Source organism: Phyllobates terribilis, unplaced genomic scaffold (genome assembly GCF_046119375.1).
Source record: "Phyllobates terribilis strain yellow unplaced genomic scaffold, ASM4611937v1 Scaffold_181__1_contigs__length_3860067, whole genome shotgun sequence".
Taxonomy (NCBI): domain Eukaryota; kingdom Metazoa; phylum Chordata; class Amphibia; order Anura; family Dendrobatidae; genus Phyllobates; species Phyllobates terribilis.
Window position 1 is genome coordinate 3,095,567 of NW_027362941.1, and position 19,017 is coordinate 3,114,583.

Sequence of the window (19,017 nt, forward strand, 5' to 3'; positions counted from 1 at the left end):
ATTTACCTTGTACAAACCTCCCACTTTATCAGCACCAAAGCAACCCCAGACCATCACATTACCTCCACCATGCTTGACAGATGGAGTCAGGCACTCTTCCAGCATCTTTTCAGTTGTTCTGCGTCTCACAAATGTTCTTCTGTGTGATCCAAACACCTCAAACTTTGATTCGTCTGTCCATAAAACTTTTTTCCAATCTTCCTCTGTCCAATGTCTGTGTTCTTTTGCCCATATTAATCTTTTCCTTTATTAGCCAGTCTCAGATATGGCTTTTCTTTGCCACTTTGCCCTGAAGGCCAGAATCCCGGAGTCGCCTCTTCACTGTAGACGTTGACACTGGCATTTTGCGTGTACTATTTAATGAAGCTGGCAGTTGAGGAGCTGTGAGGCGTCGATTTCTCAAACTAGAGACTCATGTACTTGTCTTGTTGCTCAGTTATGCAGCGGGGCCTCCCACGTATTTTTCTACTCTGGTTAGAGCCTGTTTGTGCTCTCCTCTGAAGGGGGTAGTACACACCGTTGTAGGAAATCTTCAGTTTCTTGGCAATCTCTCGCATGGAATAGCCTTCATTTCTAAGAACAAGAATAGACTGTCGAATTTGACATGAAAGTTCTCTTTTTCTGGCCATTTTGAGAGTTTCATAGAATAAACAAACGTAATGCTCCAGATTATCAACTAGCTCAAAGGAAGGTCAATTTTATAGCTTCTGAAATCAGCCAAACTGTTTTCAGCTGGGCTAACATACTGGTGCAAGGGTTTTCTAAACATCCATTAGCCTTCTTACATAGTTAGCAAACACAATGTACCATTAAAACACTGGAGTGGTGGTTGTTGGAAATGGGCCTCTATACACCTATGTAGATATTGCAAAAAAAAACAAAACGTTTGCAGCTAGAATAGTCATTTACCACATTAACAATATATAGGGTGTATTTCTGATTCATTTAAGGTTAGTTTCATTGAAAAAAAAAAGTGCTTTTCTTTCAAAAATAATGAAATTTCTAAATGACCCCAAACTTTTGATTCTGGTCCTCCATCCTGGTATATGCTTCCCCTGCTCATCTCTAGCTATACAGGATATTTGTGTCATTACCACATATTGACAGCAACCACACCAGAATCATGCAGTTTTACTTAAAAGGAACATTCAGGGCAATGGTCACCAAGACTGGCACTGCTATGCCTCTAATTTCATTAGTAAAATCATCATGACAGGTTCACTTTTACTTAACTGTTCACATTTGTCCCTTTTTATAAGAACTTTTTGGTAATCCACGCTCCATTGCATGCAAAGTGTGCTGTTCTAATTTGTTCAGCATTTTTGGTTGGTTCTGTGACAGGCTCAGAATGGAGCACTCAATACAGATGTGAACCTCATAGTGGAACTGGGGAGAGGTTCGACTTGTAGCAGCTGAATAAGTATATAAAAATGCAATTGTATTACAAGATTTTGTTTATGCTGACCATATGCATTAAATAGCTACCAGATGAGCTCTAGTTCCGCCAACAGAAGAATAAAAGGATTAAATAGGCGGCTTATCCTACCTGAGGAAAAAAATAGGAAACATGTTGAACTCCCAACAGACTGATCAGTCTGTTTTTGACACTTGCAGTTGAAAGGTCCCAACACACATTAGATGAACGGTAGGTTCGGCTGATATTAATGTAATATCGTGTTTTCTCAATTTTACACTTGGGTATTGAAGAAGGATTTCTACTGGACAACCCCTTTAGGCCCCAATATACAATAGACAGTTGATGGCTAAATGATCATTCAGCCAACAGCTCTCTCCCCTGACTCCCCCATTCACTGGAACGATCATTTTGCTAAGCACAGCTGCATTCGCCATTCAAGTCTCTGCAATAATACTCTGGTAAAGGGAAAAAAGGATTGACAAACTGAAAAATCTGACATGCTGGATCCTTATCTGTCTGTCGGGGAAGGTAATCAGAAGGTTCCCATATACATTATGCTGCTGGCCGATCCCATTGACGTTAATGTGTATAGGGGCCTTTTTATTCTGCTGACTGGCAGGGGCCATAAAGGTTGGGCCTACAGATTGATAGCATATTCATTTTTTAGTGACATAGAATTGGTTTAAATCCATCTGTATGCCAGAGACTTAGAACTTTGTATTAGAATAACAAAGCTATAAAGATATATTAATCAATTTTCAAAGTTAAGACCTAAAAATTACACGATAAAAGGTGGAGAGTCAGTTTAAGCTTAAAAAAAGGTGTTTTAACAACAAATAGTGACGGCTATACCTTTCCATACTTTTGTGCATATAAACCGGTAAGCAGAGAGTGAAAGATGATAATGGTCTCATCCAAGTCCCATAAAAACACACGCTGGGGAAACAAAGAGAAATATATGCAACACAAGCTGTATAGTGTCTGTAGAACATAGTTTTTTAACATAGTTTTTAAGATTGAAGGAAGATTATGTTAAAACTAAGTCCATCTAGTTCAACCCATAGCCTAACATGTTGATCCAGAGGAAGGCAAAAAAAACCATGTGGCGAACACTAAGCTCCACATTGGGGAAAAAAATTCCTTCCCGACTCCATACGACAATCAGACTAGTTCCCTGGATCAACGCCCTATCAAGGAATCTAGTATATATAACCTGTAATGTTATACTTTTCAAGAAAGGCATCCAGGCCCTTCTTAAATTTCACATACTGGTAAAAAATAAGTAGATGACCAGAGACTAGTGTGGTGAATTAAAATGACTATGTAAAGCAGAAACTTAAAAAAAAAAAAAAAAACACTTAAAAACGCTTTTCAAGGATAATACTGCATCTCTCCATAAACTTTCAGTGTTAAAAAACAAAAATAAATAAAACTGTTTCTTCGCCAAAGTTGTTTCAGTGCTGCCCTAGTCTTTGTTGACAAAGCAGAAGCTGTGATGTCATGACTATAGCATATGACCGCTACACTAATAATTGGGCTGAGCAATGATGACCAAAACCACCGAGCCCAGTTTGGCTGCAGTTGTCACATGCTGAAGTCGCAATGTGAATCCTGCAGCCATGTCAACAAAGACCTTGGGCAGCTGCAGATCTATAGCAGCAGTTTGTGAATCAAGTTTTGTTTTTTCTTTTTTAACACTGAGCAAGCCAAGAGAGTTATATATATTAAAAAAAAAAAAAAAGTTAATCTTGAAAAACCCCTATAATTCAGCCATCTGTATATCATAAAAAGTATAGCAACATTACTCATTGACAGGAATGTGATACAACTAACAATTAGCATTTAAATAGATTGACACATCCTTGATGAAGAAAGAGTACTCAATATTAAGGTTAAAGTATATAATGTGATATTAACACTGTAAATTTATATTGCTGTAGCCATAGGAGCAGCTGAGTTGAAACTATTAGGGTATATGCGCACGTTCAGGATTTGAAGCAGAAATTTCTGCGTTTTTTGATGCATTTTTGTACGTCAATGAATGCTTTTTGGAGCAAAATAAAGTTATTTGGTTGGATATTGCTTTAACCCTTGGATTACCGTCAGAACTGGGGTGAGTATATTCGTTAATTTAAATGATTAAAAATATGTCTGCTGTATTTCAAATAAAGTGTTTGCTATGTGTGTGTGTTTATATAACTCTGTACTTCAATTAGGTTTGGTGATGAAAGGGTCTGATTGTCACCTTGTCATCACCAAACAATAGAGCTAGGTGTCAGCTAACCCCATTCACTCAATCTTCATTAGCATTCACATTCATGTAATTTCTGGGGCAGCTGTGAGCTTTTTATCCCCGGAAGGTGCCATTAGGCAAACATGTTCCCTGGCTAATATTAACAGCTCACAGCTGTTTTGTTAGCTGCTACATCCCCACGAACAGCAACAAGCAGCACTTTCGAAGCAGTGTATTTATGCTGCATCCAAAAGCGGTGTTCTAATGCCGGTTGTCGACATGTGAATCCACCGCATATAATGACACTTCAATAGGTCAAAATGTGCAGCGGAGACCAGCGTGTCCACTACAGAAATTGACATGCTGCGGGCAAGTTTGGATACGTGGTCACGATCAGGAGCCGCTGCAGGTTTGACGCTGTGTGTTTATACAACGTCAAACCCGCAGCATCCAGATGCTACAGCATAGAGGATGGATCTCTAGAAATCCCATGTCCACTATGCGTGCATCAGAGGCTGTGAATCACCCGTGGACACGGACATGTGGTGCGTCTTTCAGGACCGCAGCATGTCAAATTCTCTTGAGGAGTCGCTAGTCTATGCAACAGAAATTTGACCACTAGAATGTATAGAATGCGGTAAATTAGCATGGTTCAGTAAACATATGTGGATTTACCTGCATTCAATAGAATGCCATGTTTTGGACGCAGCAAAAATATGCATTCAAAGCGCTGCTACATCCGGAACGTGGTCACGGAGCCTAAACAATTTTTTTTAAAAAAATGGCGTGCGCTCCCGTGTCATTTTTATAACCAGCAGAGGGAAAGCCGACCGCTGGGGGCTGATATTAGTAGCCAGGGAAGTGGACATTAGCCAACAATGTTCCCTGGCTATTAATATCAGCCCAAAGCTGTTGGTTTCGCCTTTACTGTTTAGATTACAGTGGGACAACAGAAAAAAATTGACGTAGGGTCCCACTATAAAATCTAACCATAAAAGGCTAAACAGACAGCTGCGGGCTGATATTAATAGCCAGGGAAGCGGCCATGGATACTAGCCCCCTCCGCAGCTAATAATATCACCTCTCAGCAGTCCCAGAAATGGTGCATCCATAAGATGCGCCAAATCTGGCGCTTAGCCTCTGCTCTTCCTACTGCCCTGTAGCGGTGGTGAGTGGGGTAATGGGGTTCGGGTTCACGTCAGCCTTGTACTGGCGGCTGACGTGAAGCCCAGGTAAGTAATGGAGGGCGTCTATAAGACGCCCCCATTACTAACAGCGTAGTAAAGTTTACAACGCTTTTTCAATAAAAGACACGGCCAGAATAATTTATTTTAATGAAATAAAGATACAAACGGTTTAAATATTTTTTTTTACTATTCGCTCAGTCCCCGAATCCCTCGTCTCCTGAAAAACAAACAAAAAAAACAACCATATACCTCACATGTCCGCCATCACGACATAGTCCATTGGATTATCCCTCGGCGAGCCGGGTCACTTCTACAGCAGCGACATCGGCAATCACTGATATCACTGCTGTAGAAGAGAGCAATGTACACTCACATGGGCGTAAAATCCCTGCTGTCAGTGTACATGCTGCTGCAGGAGTGAGGTCACATGGGTTCATTAGCTGAAGATCAGCTGATCAGCCCGGTGACCTCAGCTTCAGTACTGGTGGGAACATTCTTGAGAATGTTCCTACGCAGCACCGATGCCGTAAAGTGAGTTCACGTGAGCTCTCAGATGATCTTCAGCTGAGAGCTCATGTGACCGCAGGTCAAGGCAGCGCAGCGATGTACACTGCTGGGAGCGAGCGCGCTCCCAGCAGTGTACAGCTGGCCTGATGAAATCGCGAGGAGCAAGGACCAGCAGGACACCAGGGGGCGCCGGACAGGTGAGCAGAGTGTTTTTTTTTTTACTTTTTTTTTTTACCACAGCACGCAGTCCCGGCTCGGCTGAGGAGACTACTACTCCCCTCAGCCGTGCCGCTCTTGCTGTTTGCGGGAGTGGCATTCGGATGAAGGGAGTAGTAGTCCTCCCCAGCCGAGCCGGGTGCCACTCGCAGTGTTTTTGCAGTGTTTCTGCGGCTCATTGACTTTAATTGAACAGCAGCAAATCCACAGGTATAAATATGGGCGGGAAACGCTGCATAGAAAGGACATGATGCGTTTTAAAACGCAATAGCAATCTTGAGAGGAAATTTCGGCATCATGTGCACAGCACATCAGGATTGCCATTGCATTAGCTGGCAGACCAATTATGAAGAGTTTTTAATGCGCTTCCGCACAGAAAAACTGGGGCGAAAAACGCATCAAAAATGCTACGTGTGCACTTAACCTTATGTTCACTGAGCAGCACTTATAGAAATTTACAGCAACTTCACAGTAATTACAGATAGGGTTGCATGGCAACTTGTTGTGGTGATAAGACCATACAATTACATGATTTCATGATTTATTTTGGGTGGAGAAGTTAAAGGGGCTGTACCAAAGAATGGGGGATAACTTACTTATTGCTGGGGGTCGGTAAAGCCTCATCCAAATGGAATGGAGGTCGAGCATGCCCTCCTCCATTCCATTCATTCTCAATGGGACCATCACAGATAGTAGAGCACTGAGCTTGGCTGTTCTTCGGCACTCCCATTAAGAATGAATAGAGCCGAAGTGTTCATGCTTGGTCTCCACTCCATTGATAGGCGAGAACTTCAAAACTTGGACAACCCCTTTAAAGACAGCATGCAAAGATAATGAGAATTCCATTAACGTGATCTTGTACTTGTATGTATATGGTCTTCAAAGAGGGCTGCCTTCTTGTGACCACTCCATTAGCCATTTGCAGAAAGCACATTAATTGTAAATCTTTAGGCTGTATTTCCTTACCTCAAGATCATTGTGTTGTGGTGGTGAGACATCAGCTTTCTTACCCTTCCCCCTATTCTTTACAGTTACATTCTTCTTACTCTGCTCTTCTGTCTCTTTGCTGCCCATTGCCCTCATCATTGCCTGTCCTGCAGTGGTGTCACCTAGAAGAAAACATCTCAGATTATAGGATAAAGCAAAACACCACATTATTCAGAGTATTTAGCAATTTTGCCATAGATGTTATTTATTGGTTAAATGACTGCAAAATCAGAATGCTTCCAAGGTTAATCATTATAGGATCAAAATTCTGAAGAAAGGTGTTGTCCTACAAACATAGTACATTTTAAAGAGAACCTGACATCTGATACGTGTTGCCCAATCAACACTGCGGGGCTTCAGAGAAAAAACATTTAATAGTCGCTGAGGACAGAGGCACAGGAGACTAGTCGGACAGTCGGTGTCCAGCGGCTTCTACAATACATACCTGGTTGAGATCATATAGCCAGTGTCTGATACATGCTACCTAATCCATGGGTATTATGTATCAGCTGTAAGCTTCCACAATTGGATGTGCTACAAATTAACATTTTTGTGCTGAGACAATCTTATAAATGTGCCCCTGCTGTGTACTGTGTAATGGCTGTCTCTGACCTTGCAGAGATTCCCCAATTCATGGTCAGTACACACAGTTAGGTCCATATATATTTGGACAGAGACAACATTTTTCTAATTTTGGTTCTAGACATTACCACAATGAATTTTAAACAAAACAATTCAGATGCAGTTGAAGTTCAGACTTTCAGCTTTCATTTGAGGGTATCCACATTAAAATTGGATGAAGGGTTTTGGAGTTTCAGCTCCTTAACATGTGCCACCCTGTTTTTAAAGGGACCAAAAGTAATTGGACAATTGACTCCAAGGCTATTTCATGGACAGGTGTGGGCAATCCCTTCGTTATGTCATTCTCAATTAAGCAGAAAGAAGGCCTGGAGTTGATTTGATGTGTGGTGCTTGCATTTGTTAGATTTTGCTGTGAAGTAAACATGCGGTCAAAGGAGCTCTCCATGCAGGTGAAACAAGCCATCCTTAAGCTGCAAAAACCGAAAAAACCCATCCGAAAAAATTGCTACAATATTAGGAGTGGCAAAATCTACAGTTTGGTACATCCTGAGAAAGAAAGAAAGCACTGGTGAACTCATCAATGCAAAAAGACCTGGGCGCCCACGGAAGACAACAGTGGTGGATGATCGCAGAAGCAGCTGCTATTTTATCTGTATGCTCACTTATCATATGTGATTTATGCATTTTCTCCTAGCCAGGAGATGTGGTATGAACAGACCATGCCCCTGCACGGTCAGACACAGCCATTACACAGTACATAGCAGTGGCATATTTATAAGATCTCAGCACAGGAACATTTTTTTTTTTTTTTTTTTACACATCCAATCATGCAACTTATTTTTATTCCACGATTAAATTAACTTTGTTTGTGGTCCAACCCCTTTAACCCCGAAGGTGGTTTGCACGTTAATGACCAGGCCAATTTTTACAATTCTGACCACTGTCACTTTATGAGGTAATTACTCTGGAACGCTTCAACGGATCCCACTGATTTGGAGATTGTTTTTTCGTGACATATTGTACTTCATGATAGTAATAAAATTTCTTCAATATGACTTGCGTTACTATGTGAAAAAAATCGGAAATTTGGCAAAAATGACACCATTCTAAAAACTGCACCCCTCAAGGTGCTCAAAACCACATTCAAGAAGTGTATTAACCCTCCAGGTGCTTCACAGGAATTTGGAAGAAAACAATGAACATAAGTTTTTTTCACAAAAATTTTACTTTAGATACATTTTTTTTTATTTCTGGAAGGGTAACAGGAAAAAATGGACCACAAAACATGTTGTGCAAATTCTCCTGAGTGCGCAGATGCCCCATATGTGAGGGAAAAAACACTGTTTGGCCGCTTGGAAGGGAAGGAGCGCCATTTGACTTTTTGAATGTAAAATTAGCTTGAATAATTAGCAGGCGCCATGTTGCTTTTGGGGAGCCTCTGATGTGCCTAAATAGTGGAAACCCCAAGTGACAACATTTTAGAAATTAGATCCCTCAGGGAACTTATCTAGATGTGTGGTGAGCACTTTGAACCCCCAGGTGCTTCACCGAAGCTTATAACATAGAGCCGTAAAAATACAATTTTCACATTTTTCCCACAAGCCTGTTTTTCAGTCCCCAATTTTGCATTTTCATAAGGGTAGCAGGAGAAATTGCACCATACCATTTGTTGTGCAATATCTTTTGAATAAGCCGATACCCTATATGTGGAGAAAAAACACTGTTTGGGCGCACTATAGGGTTCAGAATGGAAGGAGCACTGTGTGAATTTTTGAACGCAAAACTGGCTGGAATCGAGAGAGGATGCCATTTCGCGTTTGCAGAGCCCTTGAAGTGCACAAACAGTGGAAACCTCCCACAAGTGACCCCATTTTGGAAACTACACCCCTCAAGGATTTTATCAAGGGGTACAGTTAACATTTCGAATTCAGACGTACGACACAGAATTTGATAACATTAGGTCATCATATTGAATATGCTGTCATTAGTCTTGAGCACTAGTGCTCGTTACTTGAGTTTGCATCGGGTACTCGGGTATGCACCAAGTATGGCGGGTGCTCGAGTGACATGCTCAAATCCTCGTCCCGCGTGTTTCACAGTTGTTACACACCAAAAAAACATGCGCGGAATGCTCTTGTACGGCAGGCAATCCCCGGGTGTTTTTTTTGGCTGTATAACAGATGCGAAACATGAGGGGCGGAGACTCGAGCATGTCACTTGAGCACTCGCGATACAAACTCAAGTAGCGAGCAATTGCGCTCAATACTAGTCGCCATATTGTCATCATTTTTTTTCTATACTTTTGAAAAAAAAAAACAACCCTATTCGTAATCCCAACCCCACCCCTAACCCAAACCCCAACCCCAAGACAGCCCCAGCACCAAGACAGCCCCAGCACCAAGACAGCCCCAGCACCAAGACAGCCCCAGCACCAAGACAGCCCCAGCACCAAGACAGCCCCAGCACCAAGACAGCCCCAGCACCAAGACAGCCCCAGCACCAAGACAGCCCCAGCACCAAGACAGCCCCAGCACCAAGACAGCCCCAGCACCAAGACAGCCCCAGCACCAAGACAGCCCCAGCACCAAGACAGCCCCAGCACCAAGACAGCCCCAGCACCAAGACAGCCCCAGCACCAAGACAGCCCCAGCACCAAGACAGCCCCAGCACCAAGACAGCCCCAGCACCAAGACAGCCCCAGCACCAAGACAGCCCTATCCCAAGGGATCCATTCAATATAATGAGGCAGCAGAGTTACTCTGGACTCCATCTGGCCTCTGCTTAGCGGTGTCTTTTTTTCAGAGGTTCACAAAACTGTGGCAGACGGCCCTTTTATGCACGCATAATAAAAATACAGACACCGTGGGATCACAGGCCAGTCGGCGTCCACAGTGCCTCCATAGGTCTCATTACACGGAGTCTTCCACCGGGGGTTCCATCTGTATCGCATATTTCAGAGATTTACATGGAAACCCCGATGTAAACGCTCAGTGCAGAGCGCAGGATAAATGTGCGCCGAGCCATACTGCGATCTTTGGGAGACTGAATGAACAAATCAGCAGCAGATGAAGAATTGGTTTTATTTATTTCTTACGCCGTTCCTCACGCGATGTAAGTGATTAGACAACTTTATTCTTCGGGTTGGTGCCATTACAGCGATACCAGATTTAAATCGGGTTTTTATGCTTGGCAGCAGTCAAACATTAACCCCTTTAAAGCCCAGGGCGCACTAATATGTATCTGTGCCCTGGGACTTAAGAGCCTGATACGTATTAGTACGCCCTATCTTTAATGCGGCACCGCGACCGAAGTCGCGGTGATCGCATTAAATTTCCAGCGCTGTCTTACCTCTGGGTAGATGGCGCCGTCATCCCGGCGGGTGTGGGGGGGTGGTGCAGCCCCCCACACCAGCGATCGCTGTGATTGGCTGTTCAAATCTGAACAGCCAATCACAGCATTTGTCACTGTTTACGGCAACCTGATTGCCAAAACAGTGATATGCAGCCTAGAATCGGTGCTCCTAAGAGCCTCGATCCTAGGCTGTTACTAGGAGACCCCAGCCCTTGCTCCAAAGCGCTTAGATCACATCGATCGTAGTGTCTTGGTGACATTGATCGCACCAATCAGACATGGCTGGGGCAGAGCATGCACCACAGGGGGTCTGTCACCTGTATTCAGGTACTCTGATTGGAGCGATTGATATCATCGATCGCTCCAATCAGATTACCTGACCGGGAAGTGACTCGTTGGTGACCGGCCTGTCACCAAAATATCACCCCCCTGCAGACCCTCACACTTGGTGCGGATATCTACAGAGTGGTCACGTCTGATCTGTCTGTCGCTGGACCTTGTAGTGTCACCGAATATTCTGTGACACAAGACCATCTGCTCACCTGCTCCAGTCGCTGCTGCTCCTGGATTTTCTGCTCAAGGGTCCTGGGTCTCCTGCTCCTGACTGGTTGTGGTTCCCGTTCCAGAGCCTGCTGCTGAAGAACAGAGAAGACTTTGGTAAGTCCATCTCCGTTCTCCCCTCATCCACCCCAATCCCCCCTCTTTTTACCCTCCTTCCAACCATTTTTTTTTTGTGCATCCTGCAGCAGTCTACTGCTCCAGGCACCCATGCTCCTGCGCCGGTCCAGCTGCTGATCCTGCTGAAGAAGAGAGAAGACTTTGGTAAGTACATCTCTGATCTCCCCTCATCCACCCCAATTCCCCTCTTCCCACTCCCCACACATCCGTGCACACATCCACCAGCCGAGTGTTGATAGGTGACATAGTTCACCAATCCACACTCGTGCTCGCTGTTTGCACCACATACAGTAGTTCCTTTTTCCACACACTCTAAATAAAGTACTGACACACACGAACCACATACATAAAAAAAAAAAGTCTCACTCATCCCAAACTCGCTATTCAGCGGAGGAGGCATACGCTTTTCTTGCTTCTGACACAGACAGCGAGGGCGAGGATCCCACATTTCTTTATTTTTCCGACTCCTCGTCGTCTTCCTCCTCCTCCGGTGCTGCTGGACCGCCCTGCAGTCATCCCAGGAGAGAAGATGATCCAGTGCCCCCCACTACTGATACCATATGGACCTCGCCCCCCAAAAATTATGAGCCACTGATTCCTGATTTCGTGTCGGAATCAGGAATTAAGTTTGACACCACCGGCCTCACAGAAATAGACTTTCAAAGTCTTTTTCTCTGAGGTTTTCGTAAACCTCATGGTGGGCCAAACTAATTTATACGCTCATCAATTTTTGGAACAAAACCCCTCTCCATCATTTTCTAACTGGTCTCCTGTAGACGCAGTAGAAATTATGAAGTTTTGGGCCTGGTCCTTCATATGGGGATTCTGAAGAAACCAGAACTTTGGCAATACTGGAGTGATGACGTTTTATATAACACTTCAGTGTTCCGACTGGTCATGATCCAGAAAGATTTTCAGGCCATCCACAAGTTCTTGCATAACTAAGACAATGCAAGGTGTCCTGCACGTGATGACCCAAACTTTGATTGTCTTTTCAAAGTTCGGCCGGTCATCAAACACTTCAACAAGTTTGCTGAAGTGTACGTGCCCCAAAGGGACATCTGCGTGGATGAGTCCTTAATCGCTTTTAAGGGGCGGCTTGGATTCCGGCAGTACCTGCCCTGTAAGAAAGCCAGGTACGGAATCAAGCTGTATAAACTGTGTGAGAGTACCTCACGGTACACTCACAAGTTTAGAGTTTACGAACGGAAGGACTCCCGGATTGAAACCCCTGAATGTCCCCCTGTTCTGGGAGTGAGTGGGAAACCCACTGCTGGATAAAGGTTATCACCTGTACGTGGATAACTTTTTGTACCAGTGTCCCTAACTTCAAGTCCCTCTTTGCGTGACGTACAGCTGAAGGACCTCAAATTGGTACCAGGCCAGCATTTCCCGGGGCAGATCCCTCACAGCAGAAAAAAAGATAAGTCACAAAAGAAGTGCAGAGTGTTATAAAAGGGGAATACGCAAGGACACCATTTATCAATGTGACACCTGCCCTGACAAACCTGGCTTGTGCATGCAAGAATGCTTCAGAAGGTACCATACTTTCATGGACTACTAAATTAATTTCTGAAGTATGACAACCTGACGAACACTAAACAACTGATGTAGTGTTCGTCAGGTTGTCCTACATCAGTTGTGTAGTGTTCATCAGATTGTCTTACACAACTGACGTATGACACTACATTATAAAAATAAAAAAACAGCTATCACTTCCAAAAAGGGGGCACTTGTTGGGCATTTCCACTGTTTAGGCACATCAGAGGCTCTGAGAAAGTGACATGACGCCCGCAGACCATTCCATCAAAGTCTGCATTCCAAAGAGTCACATTTCTCCTGGCACCCTTGTGAAAAAAAAATAAAAATATATATATAAATATAAATATATATATATTTATATTTATATATATATATTTTTTTTTTAAAGCATTTTTGTGGAAAAAATGTCTATTTTCACAAGTCCACATTATAATTTTCTGTGAAGCACCTGGGGGTTCAATGGGCTCACCACACATCTAGATAAATTCATTGGGGGTCTACCTTCCAAAAAGGGGGTACTTATTTGGTATTTCCACTATTTAGACACGTGACATGACGCCCGCAGACCATTCCAACAAAGTCTGCATTCCAAATCGTCACTCCTTCCCTTTCGAGCCCTGACGTGCGCCCAAACAGTAGTTTTCTCCAACACATGGGGTATCAGCGTACTCAGGAGAAATTGCACAACAACTTTTGGGGTCCAATTTCTCCTAGCACCTTCGTGAAAATAAAAATATTGCGGCTAAAAGATCGTTTTTGTGGGAAAAAAAAATTATTTTGGCTCTACGTCATAAACATCTGCAAAACACTTGGGGGTTCAGAGTGCTCAACACACATATAAATAAGTTCCTTAAGGGGTCTAGTTTCCAAAATGGGGTAACTTGTGAGGGGTTTCCACTGTTTAGGCACATCAGGGGCTCTCCAAACGCGACATGGGGTCCGCTGTCAAATCCAGCTAGTTTTGCACTGAAAACGTCAATTGACGCTCCTTCCCTTCCGAACCCTACCGTGCGCCCAAACAATGGCTTTTACCCCACATATGAGGTATCGGCGTACTCAGTAGGAATTGCACAACAACTTTTGGGGTCCAATTACTCCTGGTACCCTTATGAAAATAAAAAATTGGGGTCTAAAATAAAATTTTAGTGAAAAAAAGTAAATGTTCATTTTTTCCCTTTCACGTTCAATTAATTGGTGTGAAGTACGTGAAGGGTTAATAAACTTCTTGAATGTGGTTTTGAGCACCTTGAGGGGTGTAGCTTTTAGAATGGTGTCACTTTTGGGTATTTTCTGTCATAAAGGACCCTCAAATTCGCTTCGAATGTGATGTGGTCCCTAAAAAAAAAGGTTTTGTAAATCTTGTTGTAAAAATAAGAAATCGCTGGTCAACCTTTAACCCTTATAGCTCCCTAACAAAAAAAAACTTAGGTTCCAAAATTGTGCTGATGTAAAGCAGACATGTGGGAAGTGTTATTAACTATTTTGTGTGATATACAGTACAGACCAAAAGTTTGGACACACCTTCTCATTTAAAGATTTTTCTGTATTTTCATGACTTTGAAAACTGTACATTCACACTGAAGGCATCAAAACTATGAATTAACACATGTGGAATTATATACTTAACAAAAAAGTGTGAAACAACTGAAAATATGTCTTATATTCTAGGTTCTTCAAAGTAGCCACCTTTTGCTTTGATGACTGCTTTGCACACTCTTGACATTCTCTTGATGAGCTTCAAGAGGTAGTCACCGGAAATGGTTTTCACTTCACAGGTGTGCCCTGTCAGGTTTAATAAGTGGGATTTCTTGCCTTATAAATGGGGTTGGGACCATCAGTTGTATTGTGCAGAAGTCAGGTGGATACACAGCTGATAGTCCTACTGAATAGACTGTTAGAATTTGTATTATGGCAAGAAAAAAGCAGCTAAGTAAAGAAAAACGAGTGGCCATCATTACTTTAAGAAATGAAGGTCAGTCAGTTCAAAAAATTGGGCAAACTTTGAAAGTGTCCCCAAGTGCAGTTGCAAAAACCATCAAGAGCTACAAAGAAACTGGCTCACATGAGGACCGCCCCAGGAAAGGAAGACCAAGAGTCACCTCTGCTTTTGAGGATAAGTTTATCCAAGTCACCAGCCTCAGAAATCGCAGGTTAAATGCAGCTCAGATTAGAGACCAGGTCAATGCCACAAAGAGTTCTAGCAGCAGACGCATCTCTACAACAACTGTTAAGAGGAGACTTTGTGGAGCAGGCCTTCATAGTAAAATAGCTGCTAGGAAACCACTGCTAAGGACAAGCAACAAGCAGCAGAGACTTGTTTGGGCTAAAGAACACAAGGAATGGACATTAGACCAGTGGAAATCTGTGCTTTGGTCTGATGAGTCCAAATTTGAGATCTTTGGTTCCAACCACCGTGTCTTTGTGTGACACAGAAAAAGTGAACGGATGGACTCTACATGCCTGGTTCTCACTGTGAAGCATGGAGGAGGAGGTGTGATAATGTGGGGGTGCTTTGCTGGTGACACTTTTGGGGATTTATTCAAAATTGAAGGCATACTGAACCAGCATGGCTACCACAGCATCTTGCAGCGGCATGCTATTCCATCCATTTTGCATTTGGTTGGACCATCATGTATTTTTCAACAGGACAATGACACCAAACACACCTCCAGGCTGTGTAAGGGCTATTTGATCAAGAAGGAGAGTGATGGGCTGCTACGCCAGATGACCTGGCCTCCACAGTCACCAGACCTGAACCCAATCGAGATGGTTTGGGGTGAGCTGGACCGCAGAGTGAAGGCAAAAGGGCCAACAAGTGCTAAGCATCTCTGGGAACTCCTTCAAGATTGTTGGAAGACCATTTCCGGTGACTACCTCTTGAAGCTCATCAAGAAAATCCCAAGAGTGTGCAAAGCAGTCATCAAAGCAAAAGGTGGCTACTTTGAAGAACCTAGAATATAAGACATATTTTCAGTTGTTTCATACTTTTATGTTAAGTATATAATTCCACATGTGTTAATTCATAGTTTTGATGCCTTCAGTGTAAATGTACAATTTTCATAGTCATGAAAATACGGAAAAATCTTTAAATGAGAAGGTGTGTCCAAACTTTTGGTCTGTACTGTATATCTCTCTGATTTAAGGGCATGAAAATTGAAAGTTTGAAAATTGTGAAATTTTAAAAATTTTCGCCAAATTTCCGTTTTTTTCACAAATAAATGCAAGTGATATCGAAGAAATTTTACCACAATCATAAAGTACCATATGTCACGAAAAAACAATCTCAGAATCAGGGGAATCCGTAGAAGCGTTCCACAGTAATTACCTCAAAGTGACAGTGGTCAGAATTGTAAAAATTGGCCTGGTCATTAAAGTGCAAACCACCTGGTGAGGTAAAGGGGTTAAAACATTCTTTTTTGCAAAGACTAGTTGATAAGGCAGCTTTATTCTTCGGGTCAGTACATTTACAGCGATACTACATTTATATAGTTTTTTTTAAGTTTTGGTGCTTTTACATAAAAATAATTTTATACAAAAAATTTTTTTGCATCACTTTATTCTGATAGCTATAACTTTTTTATTTTTCGGCTGATGGAGCTGAATGGCGGCTTGTTTTCTAAGGGACAAGATGACGTTTTCAGTGGTACCATTTTTAATTTACATTCATCTTTTTGATCACGTTTTATTCCACTTTTTGTTCGGCGGTATGATAAAGCACCATTTCTTGCTTCGTTTTTTTTTTTGTTTTCACTAAAGGGGTTAACTAGTGGGTCAGTTTTATAGGTCAGGACGTTCCGGAAGCTGCGATACCAAATATGTGTACTTTTGTTTATTTTTCATAATATTTATTTTATGGGTACAATAAAAAATAATATTATATATATATATATATATATATATATATATATATATATATATATATATATATATATATATAATAAATATTCTTAATTTTTTTTTTTTTTTACTTGGTCCCACCATGAGACTTTCACTTTCCGCAGGCTGATCACAGTTCTAATGTATAGCAGTGCAGGATTACTGCTATACATTATAATCTGTCAGCCCTGCAGGAACGTTACTTTGATCATGCACTGCGCATGATCAAACTAACTTGCTGGGACCTGGTGACGACTGGAACACCTGCGCTGACAGCGCGGGGTCTCCGATCCAAGAGCAGGGGGGGCATCTGTACCCCTGCTCACTCGCTAAATGATGCAATCGCAGCATTTGGGGGGTTAAAGTGCCGGGAGCGGTGCGGCCACCGCTCATGCCACAGAGTGCTGGGTATCAGCTGTTAGAATTACCTCTGTGCAGGCGCGATCACATTGTCATAATAGTAGGTAACTGGTCCATAAGGCCCAGTGTACAGGGACATACTATTACTGACAATGTCAGAAAGGGGTTAATACACTGCTCAAAAAAATAAAGGGAACACTCAAATAACACGTCCTAGATCTGAATGAATGAAATATTCTCATTGACTACTTGGTTCTGTACAAAGTTGAAGATGCTGACAACACAATCACACAAAAATCATCAATGGAAATCAAATTTATTAACCAATGGAGGCCTGGATTTGGAGTCACCCCCAAAAGTAAAGTGGAAAAACACACTACAGGCTGATCAAACTTTGATGTAATGTCCTTAAAACAAGTCAAAATGAGGCTCAGTATTGTGTGTGGCCTCCACGTGCCTGTATGACCTCCCTACAACGCCTGGGCATGCTGCTGATGAGGTTGCGGATGGTCTCCTGTGGGATCTCCTCCCAGATCTGGACTAAAGCATCCACCAACTCCTGGACAGTCTGTGGTGTGGTGTGGTTGCTGGATGGAGCGAGACATGATGTCCCAGATGTGCTCAATCGGATTCACGTCTGGGGAAAGGGCGGGCCTGTCAATAGCTTCAATGCCTTCATCTTGCAGGAACTGCTGACACACTCCAGCCACATGAGGTCTGGCATTGTCCTGCATTAGGAGAAACCCAGGGCCAACCGCACCAGCATATGGTCTCACAAGGGATCTGAGGATCTCATCTCGGTACCTAATGGCAGTCAGGCTACCTCTGGCGAGCACATGGAGGGCTGTGCGGCCCTCCAAAGAAATACCACCCCACACCATTACTGACCCACTGCCAAACCGTTCATGCTGAAGGATGTTGCAGGCAGCAGATCGCTCTCCACGGCGTCTCCAGACTGTCACGTCTGTCACATGTGCTCAGTGTGAACCTGCTTTCATCTGTGAAGAGCACAGGGTGCCAGTGGAGACTTTGCCAATACTGGTGTTCTGTGGCAAATGCCAAGCGTCCTGCACGGTGTTGGGCTGTGAACACAACCCCCATCTGTGGACGTCAGGCCCTCATACCACCCTCATGGAGTCGGTTTCTAACCGTTTGTGCAAACACATGCACATTTGTGGCCTGCTGGAGGTCATTTTGCTGGGCTCTGGCAGTGTTCTTCTTGTTCCTCCTTGCACAAAGGAGGAGGCAACGGTCCTGCTGCTGGGTTGTTGCCCTCCTATGGCTCCCTCCACATCTCCTGGTATCTTTTCCATGCTCTGGACACTGTGCTGACAGACACAGCTACCCTTCTTGCCACAGCTCGCACTGATGTGCCATCCTGGATGAACTGCACTACCTGAGCAACTTCTGTGGGTTGTACTGTAGACACCGCCTCATGCTACTGTACCTCTAGGGGTGAAAGCAATGGCAAAATGAAAAAGTTACCAAAACAACAGACAAAAGGGATAAGAACAGAGAAATGGTCTGTGGTCACCACCTCCAGAACCACTCCTTTATAGGGGATATCTTGCTAATTGCCTATCATTTCTACCAGTTGTCTGTTCCATTTGCACAACAGCAGGAGAAATTGATTCACAATCAGTGTTGCTTCATAACGGGACAGGTAGATTTCACAGAAGTGTTATTGACTTGGAGTTACATTGTGTTGTTTAAGTGTTCCTTTATTTATTTTTTGGAGCAGTGTATAATCACATATGAAACAGTATTCAAAGAATAGGAGTACATTTACGCTCATTACCTGCGTTTACAATACGTTTGTACCTTTGGAGGCCAATATATAGCATCCGTTTAACCCCTTCCCAACCGGGCGATTTTCCGTTTTGGCAGTTTCGTTTTATACTCCCCTTTTTATTTTTTGGTCTACATAGCCATGTGAGGGCTTGTTGTTTTGCGAGGTGAGTTGTACTTTTGAATGACCACATCCATTTTATCATGTGATATACTGGAAAGCAGGAAAAAAAAATCCAAGTGTGGCAAAATAACGAAAAGAAGCACAATTCTGCAATTATTTTTTTTATTTA

General features: G+C 43.0%; 1 protein-coding gene across 8 annotated transcripts in view; it reads right to left on the minus strand.

Moving 5' to 3' along the window:
• EYA3 (EYA transcriptional coactivator and phosphatase 3) overlaps positions 1 to 19,017 on the minus strand; it is a 373,281-nt gene that overhangs the window by 109,486 nt on the left and 244,778 nt on the right. For all 8 annotated transcript variants that reach the window (XM_073664988.1, XM_073664982.1, XM_073664980.1 and 5 more), the window contains 2 exons: positions 6,527 to 6,669; positions 2,270 to 2,353 (listed from right to left, as the gene is read on the minus strand). In XM_073664988.1, the coding sequence (XP_073521089.1) occupies positions 2,270 to 2,353; positions 6,527 to 6,669 (227 nt within the window). The remainder of the gene's footprint in view (positions 1 to 2,269; positions 2,354 to 6,526; positions 6,670 to 19,017) is intronic.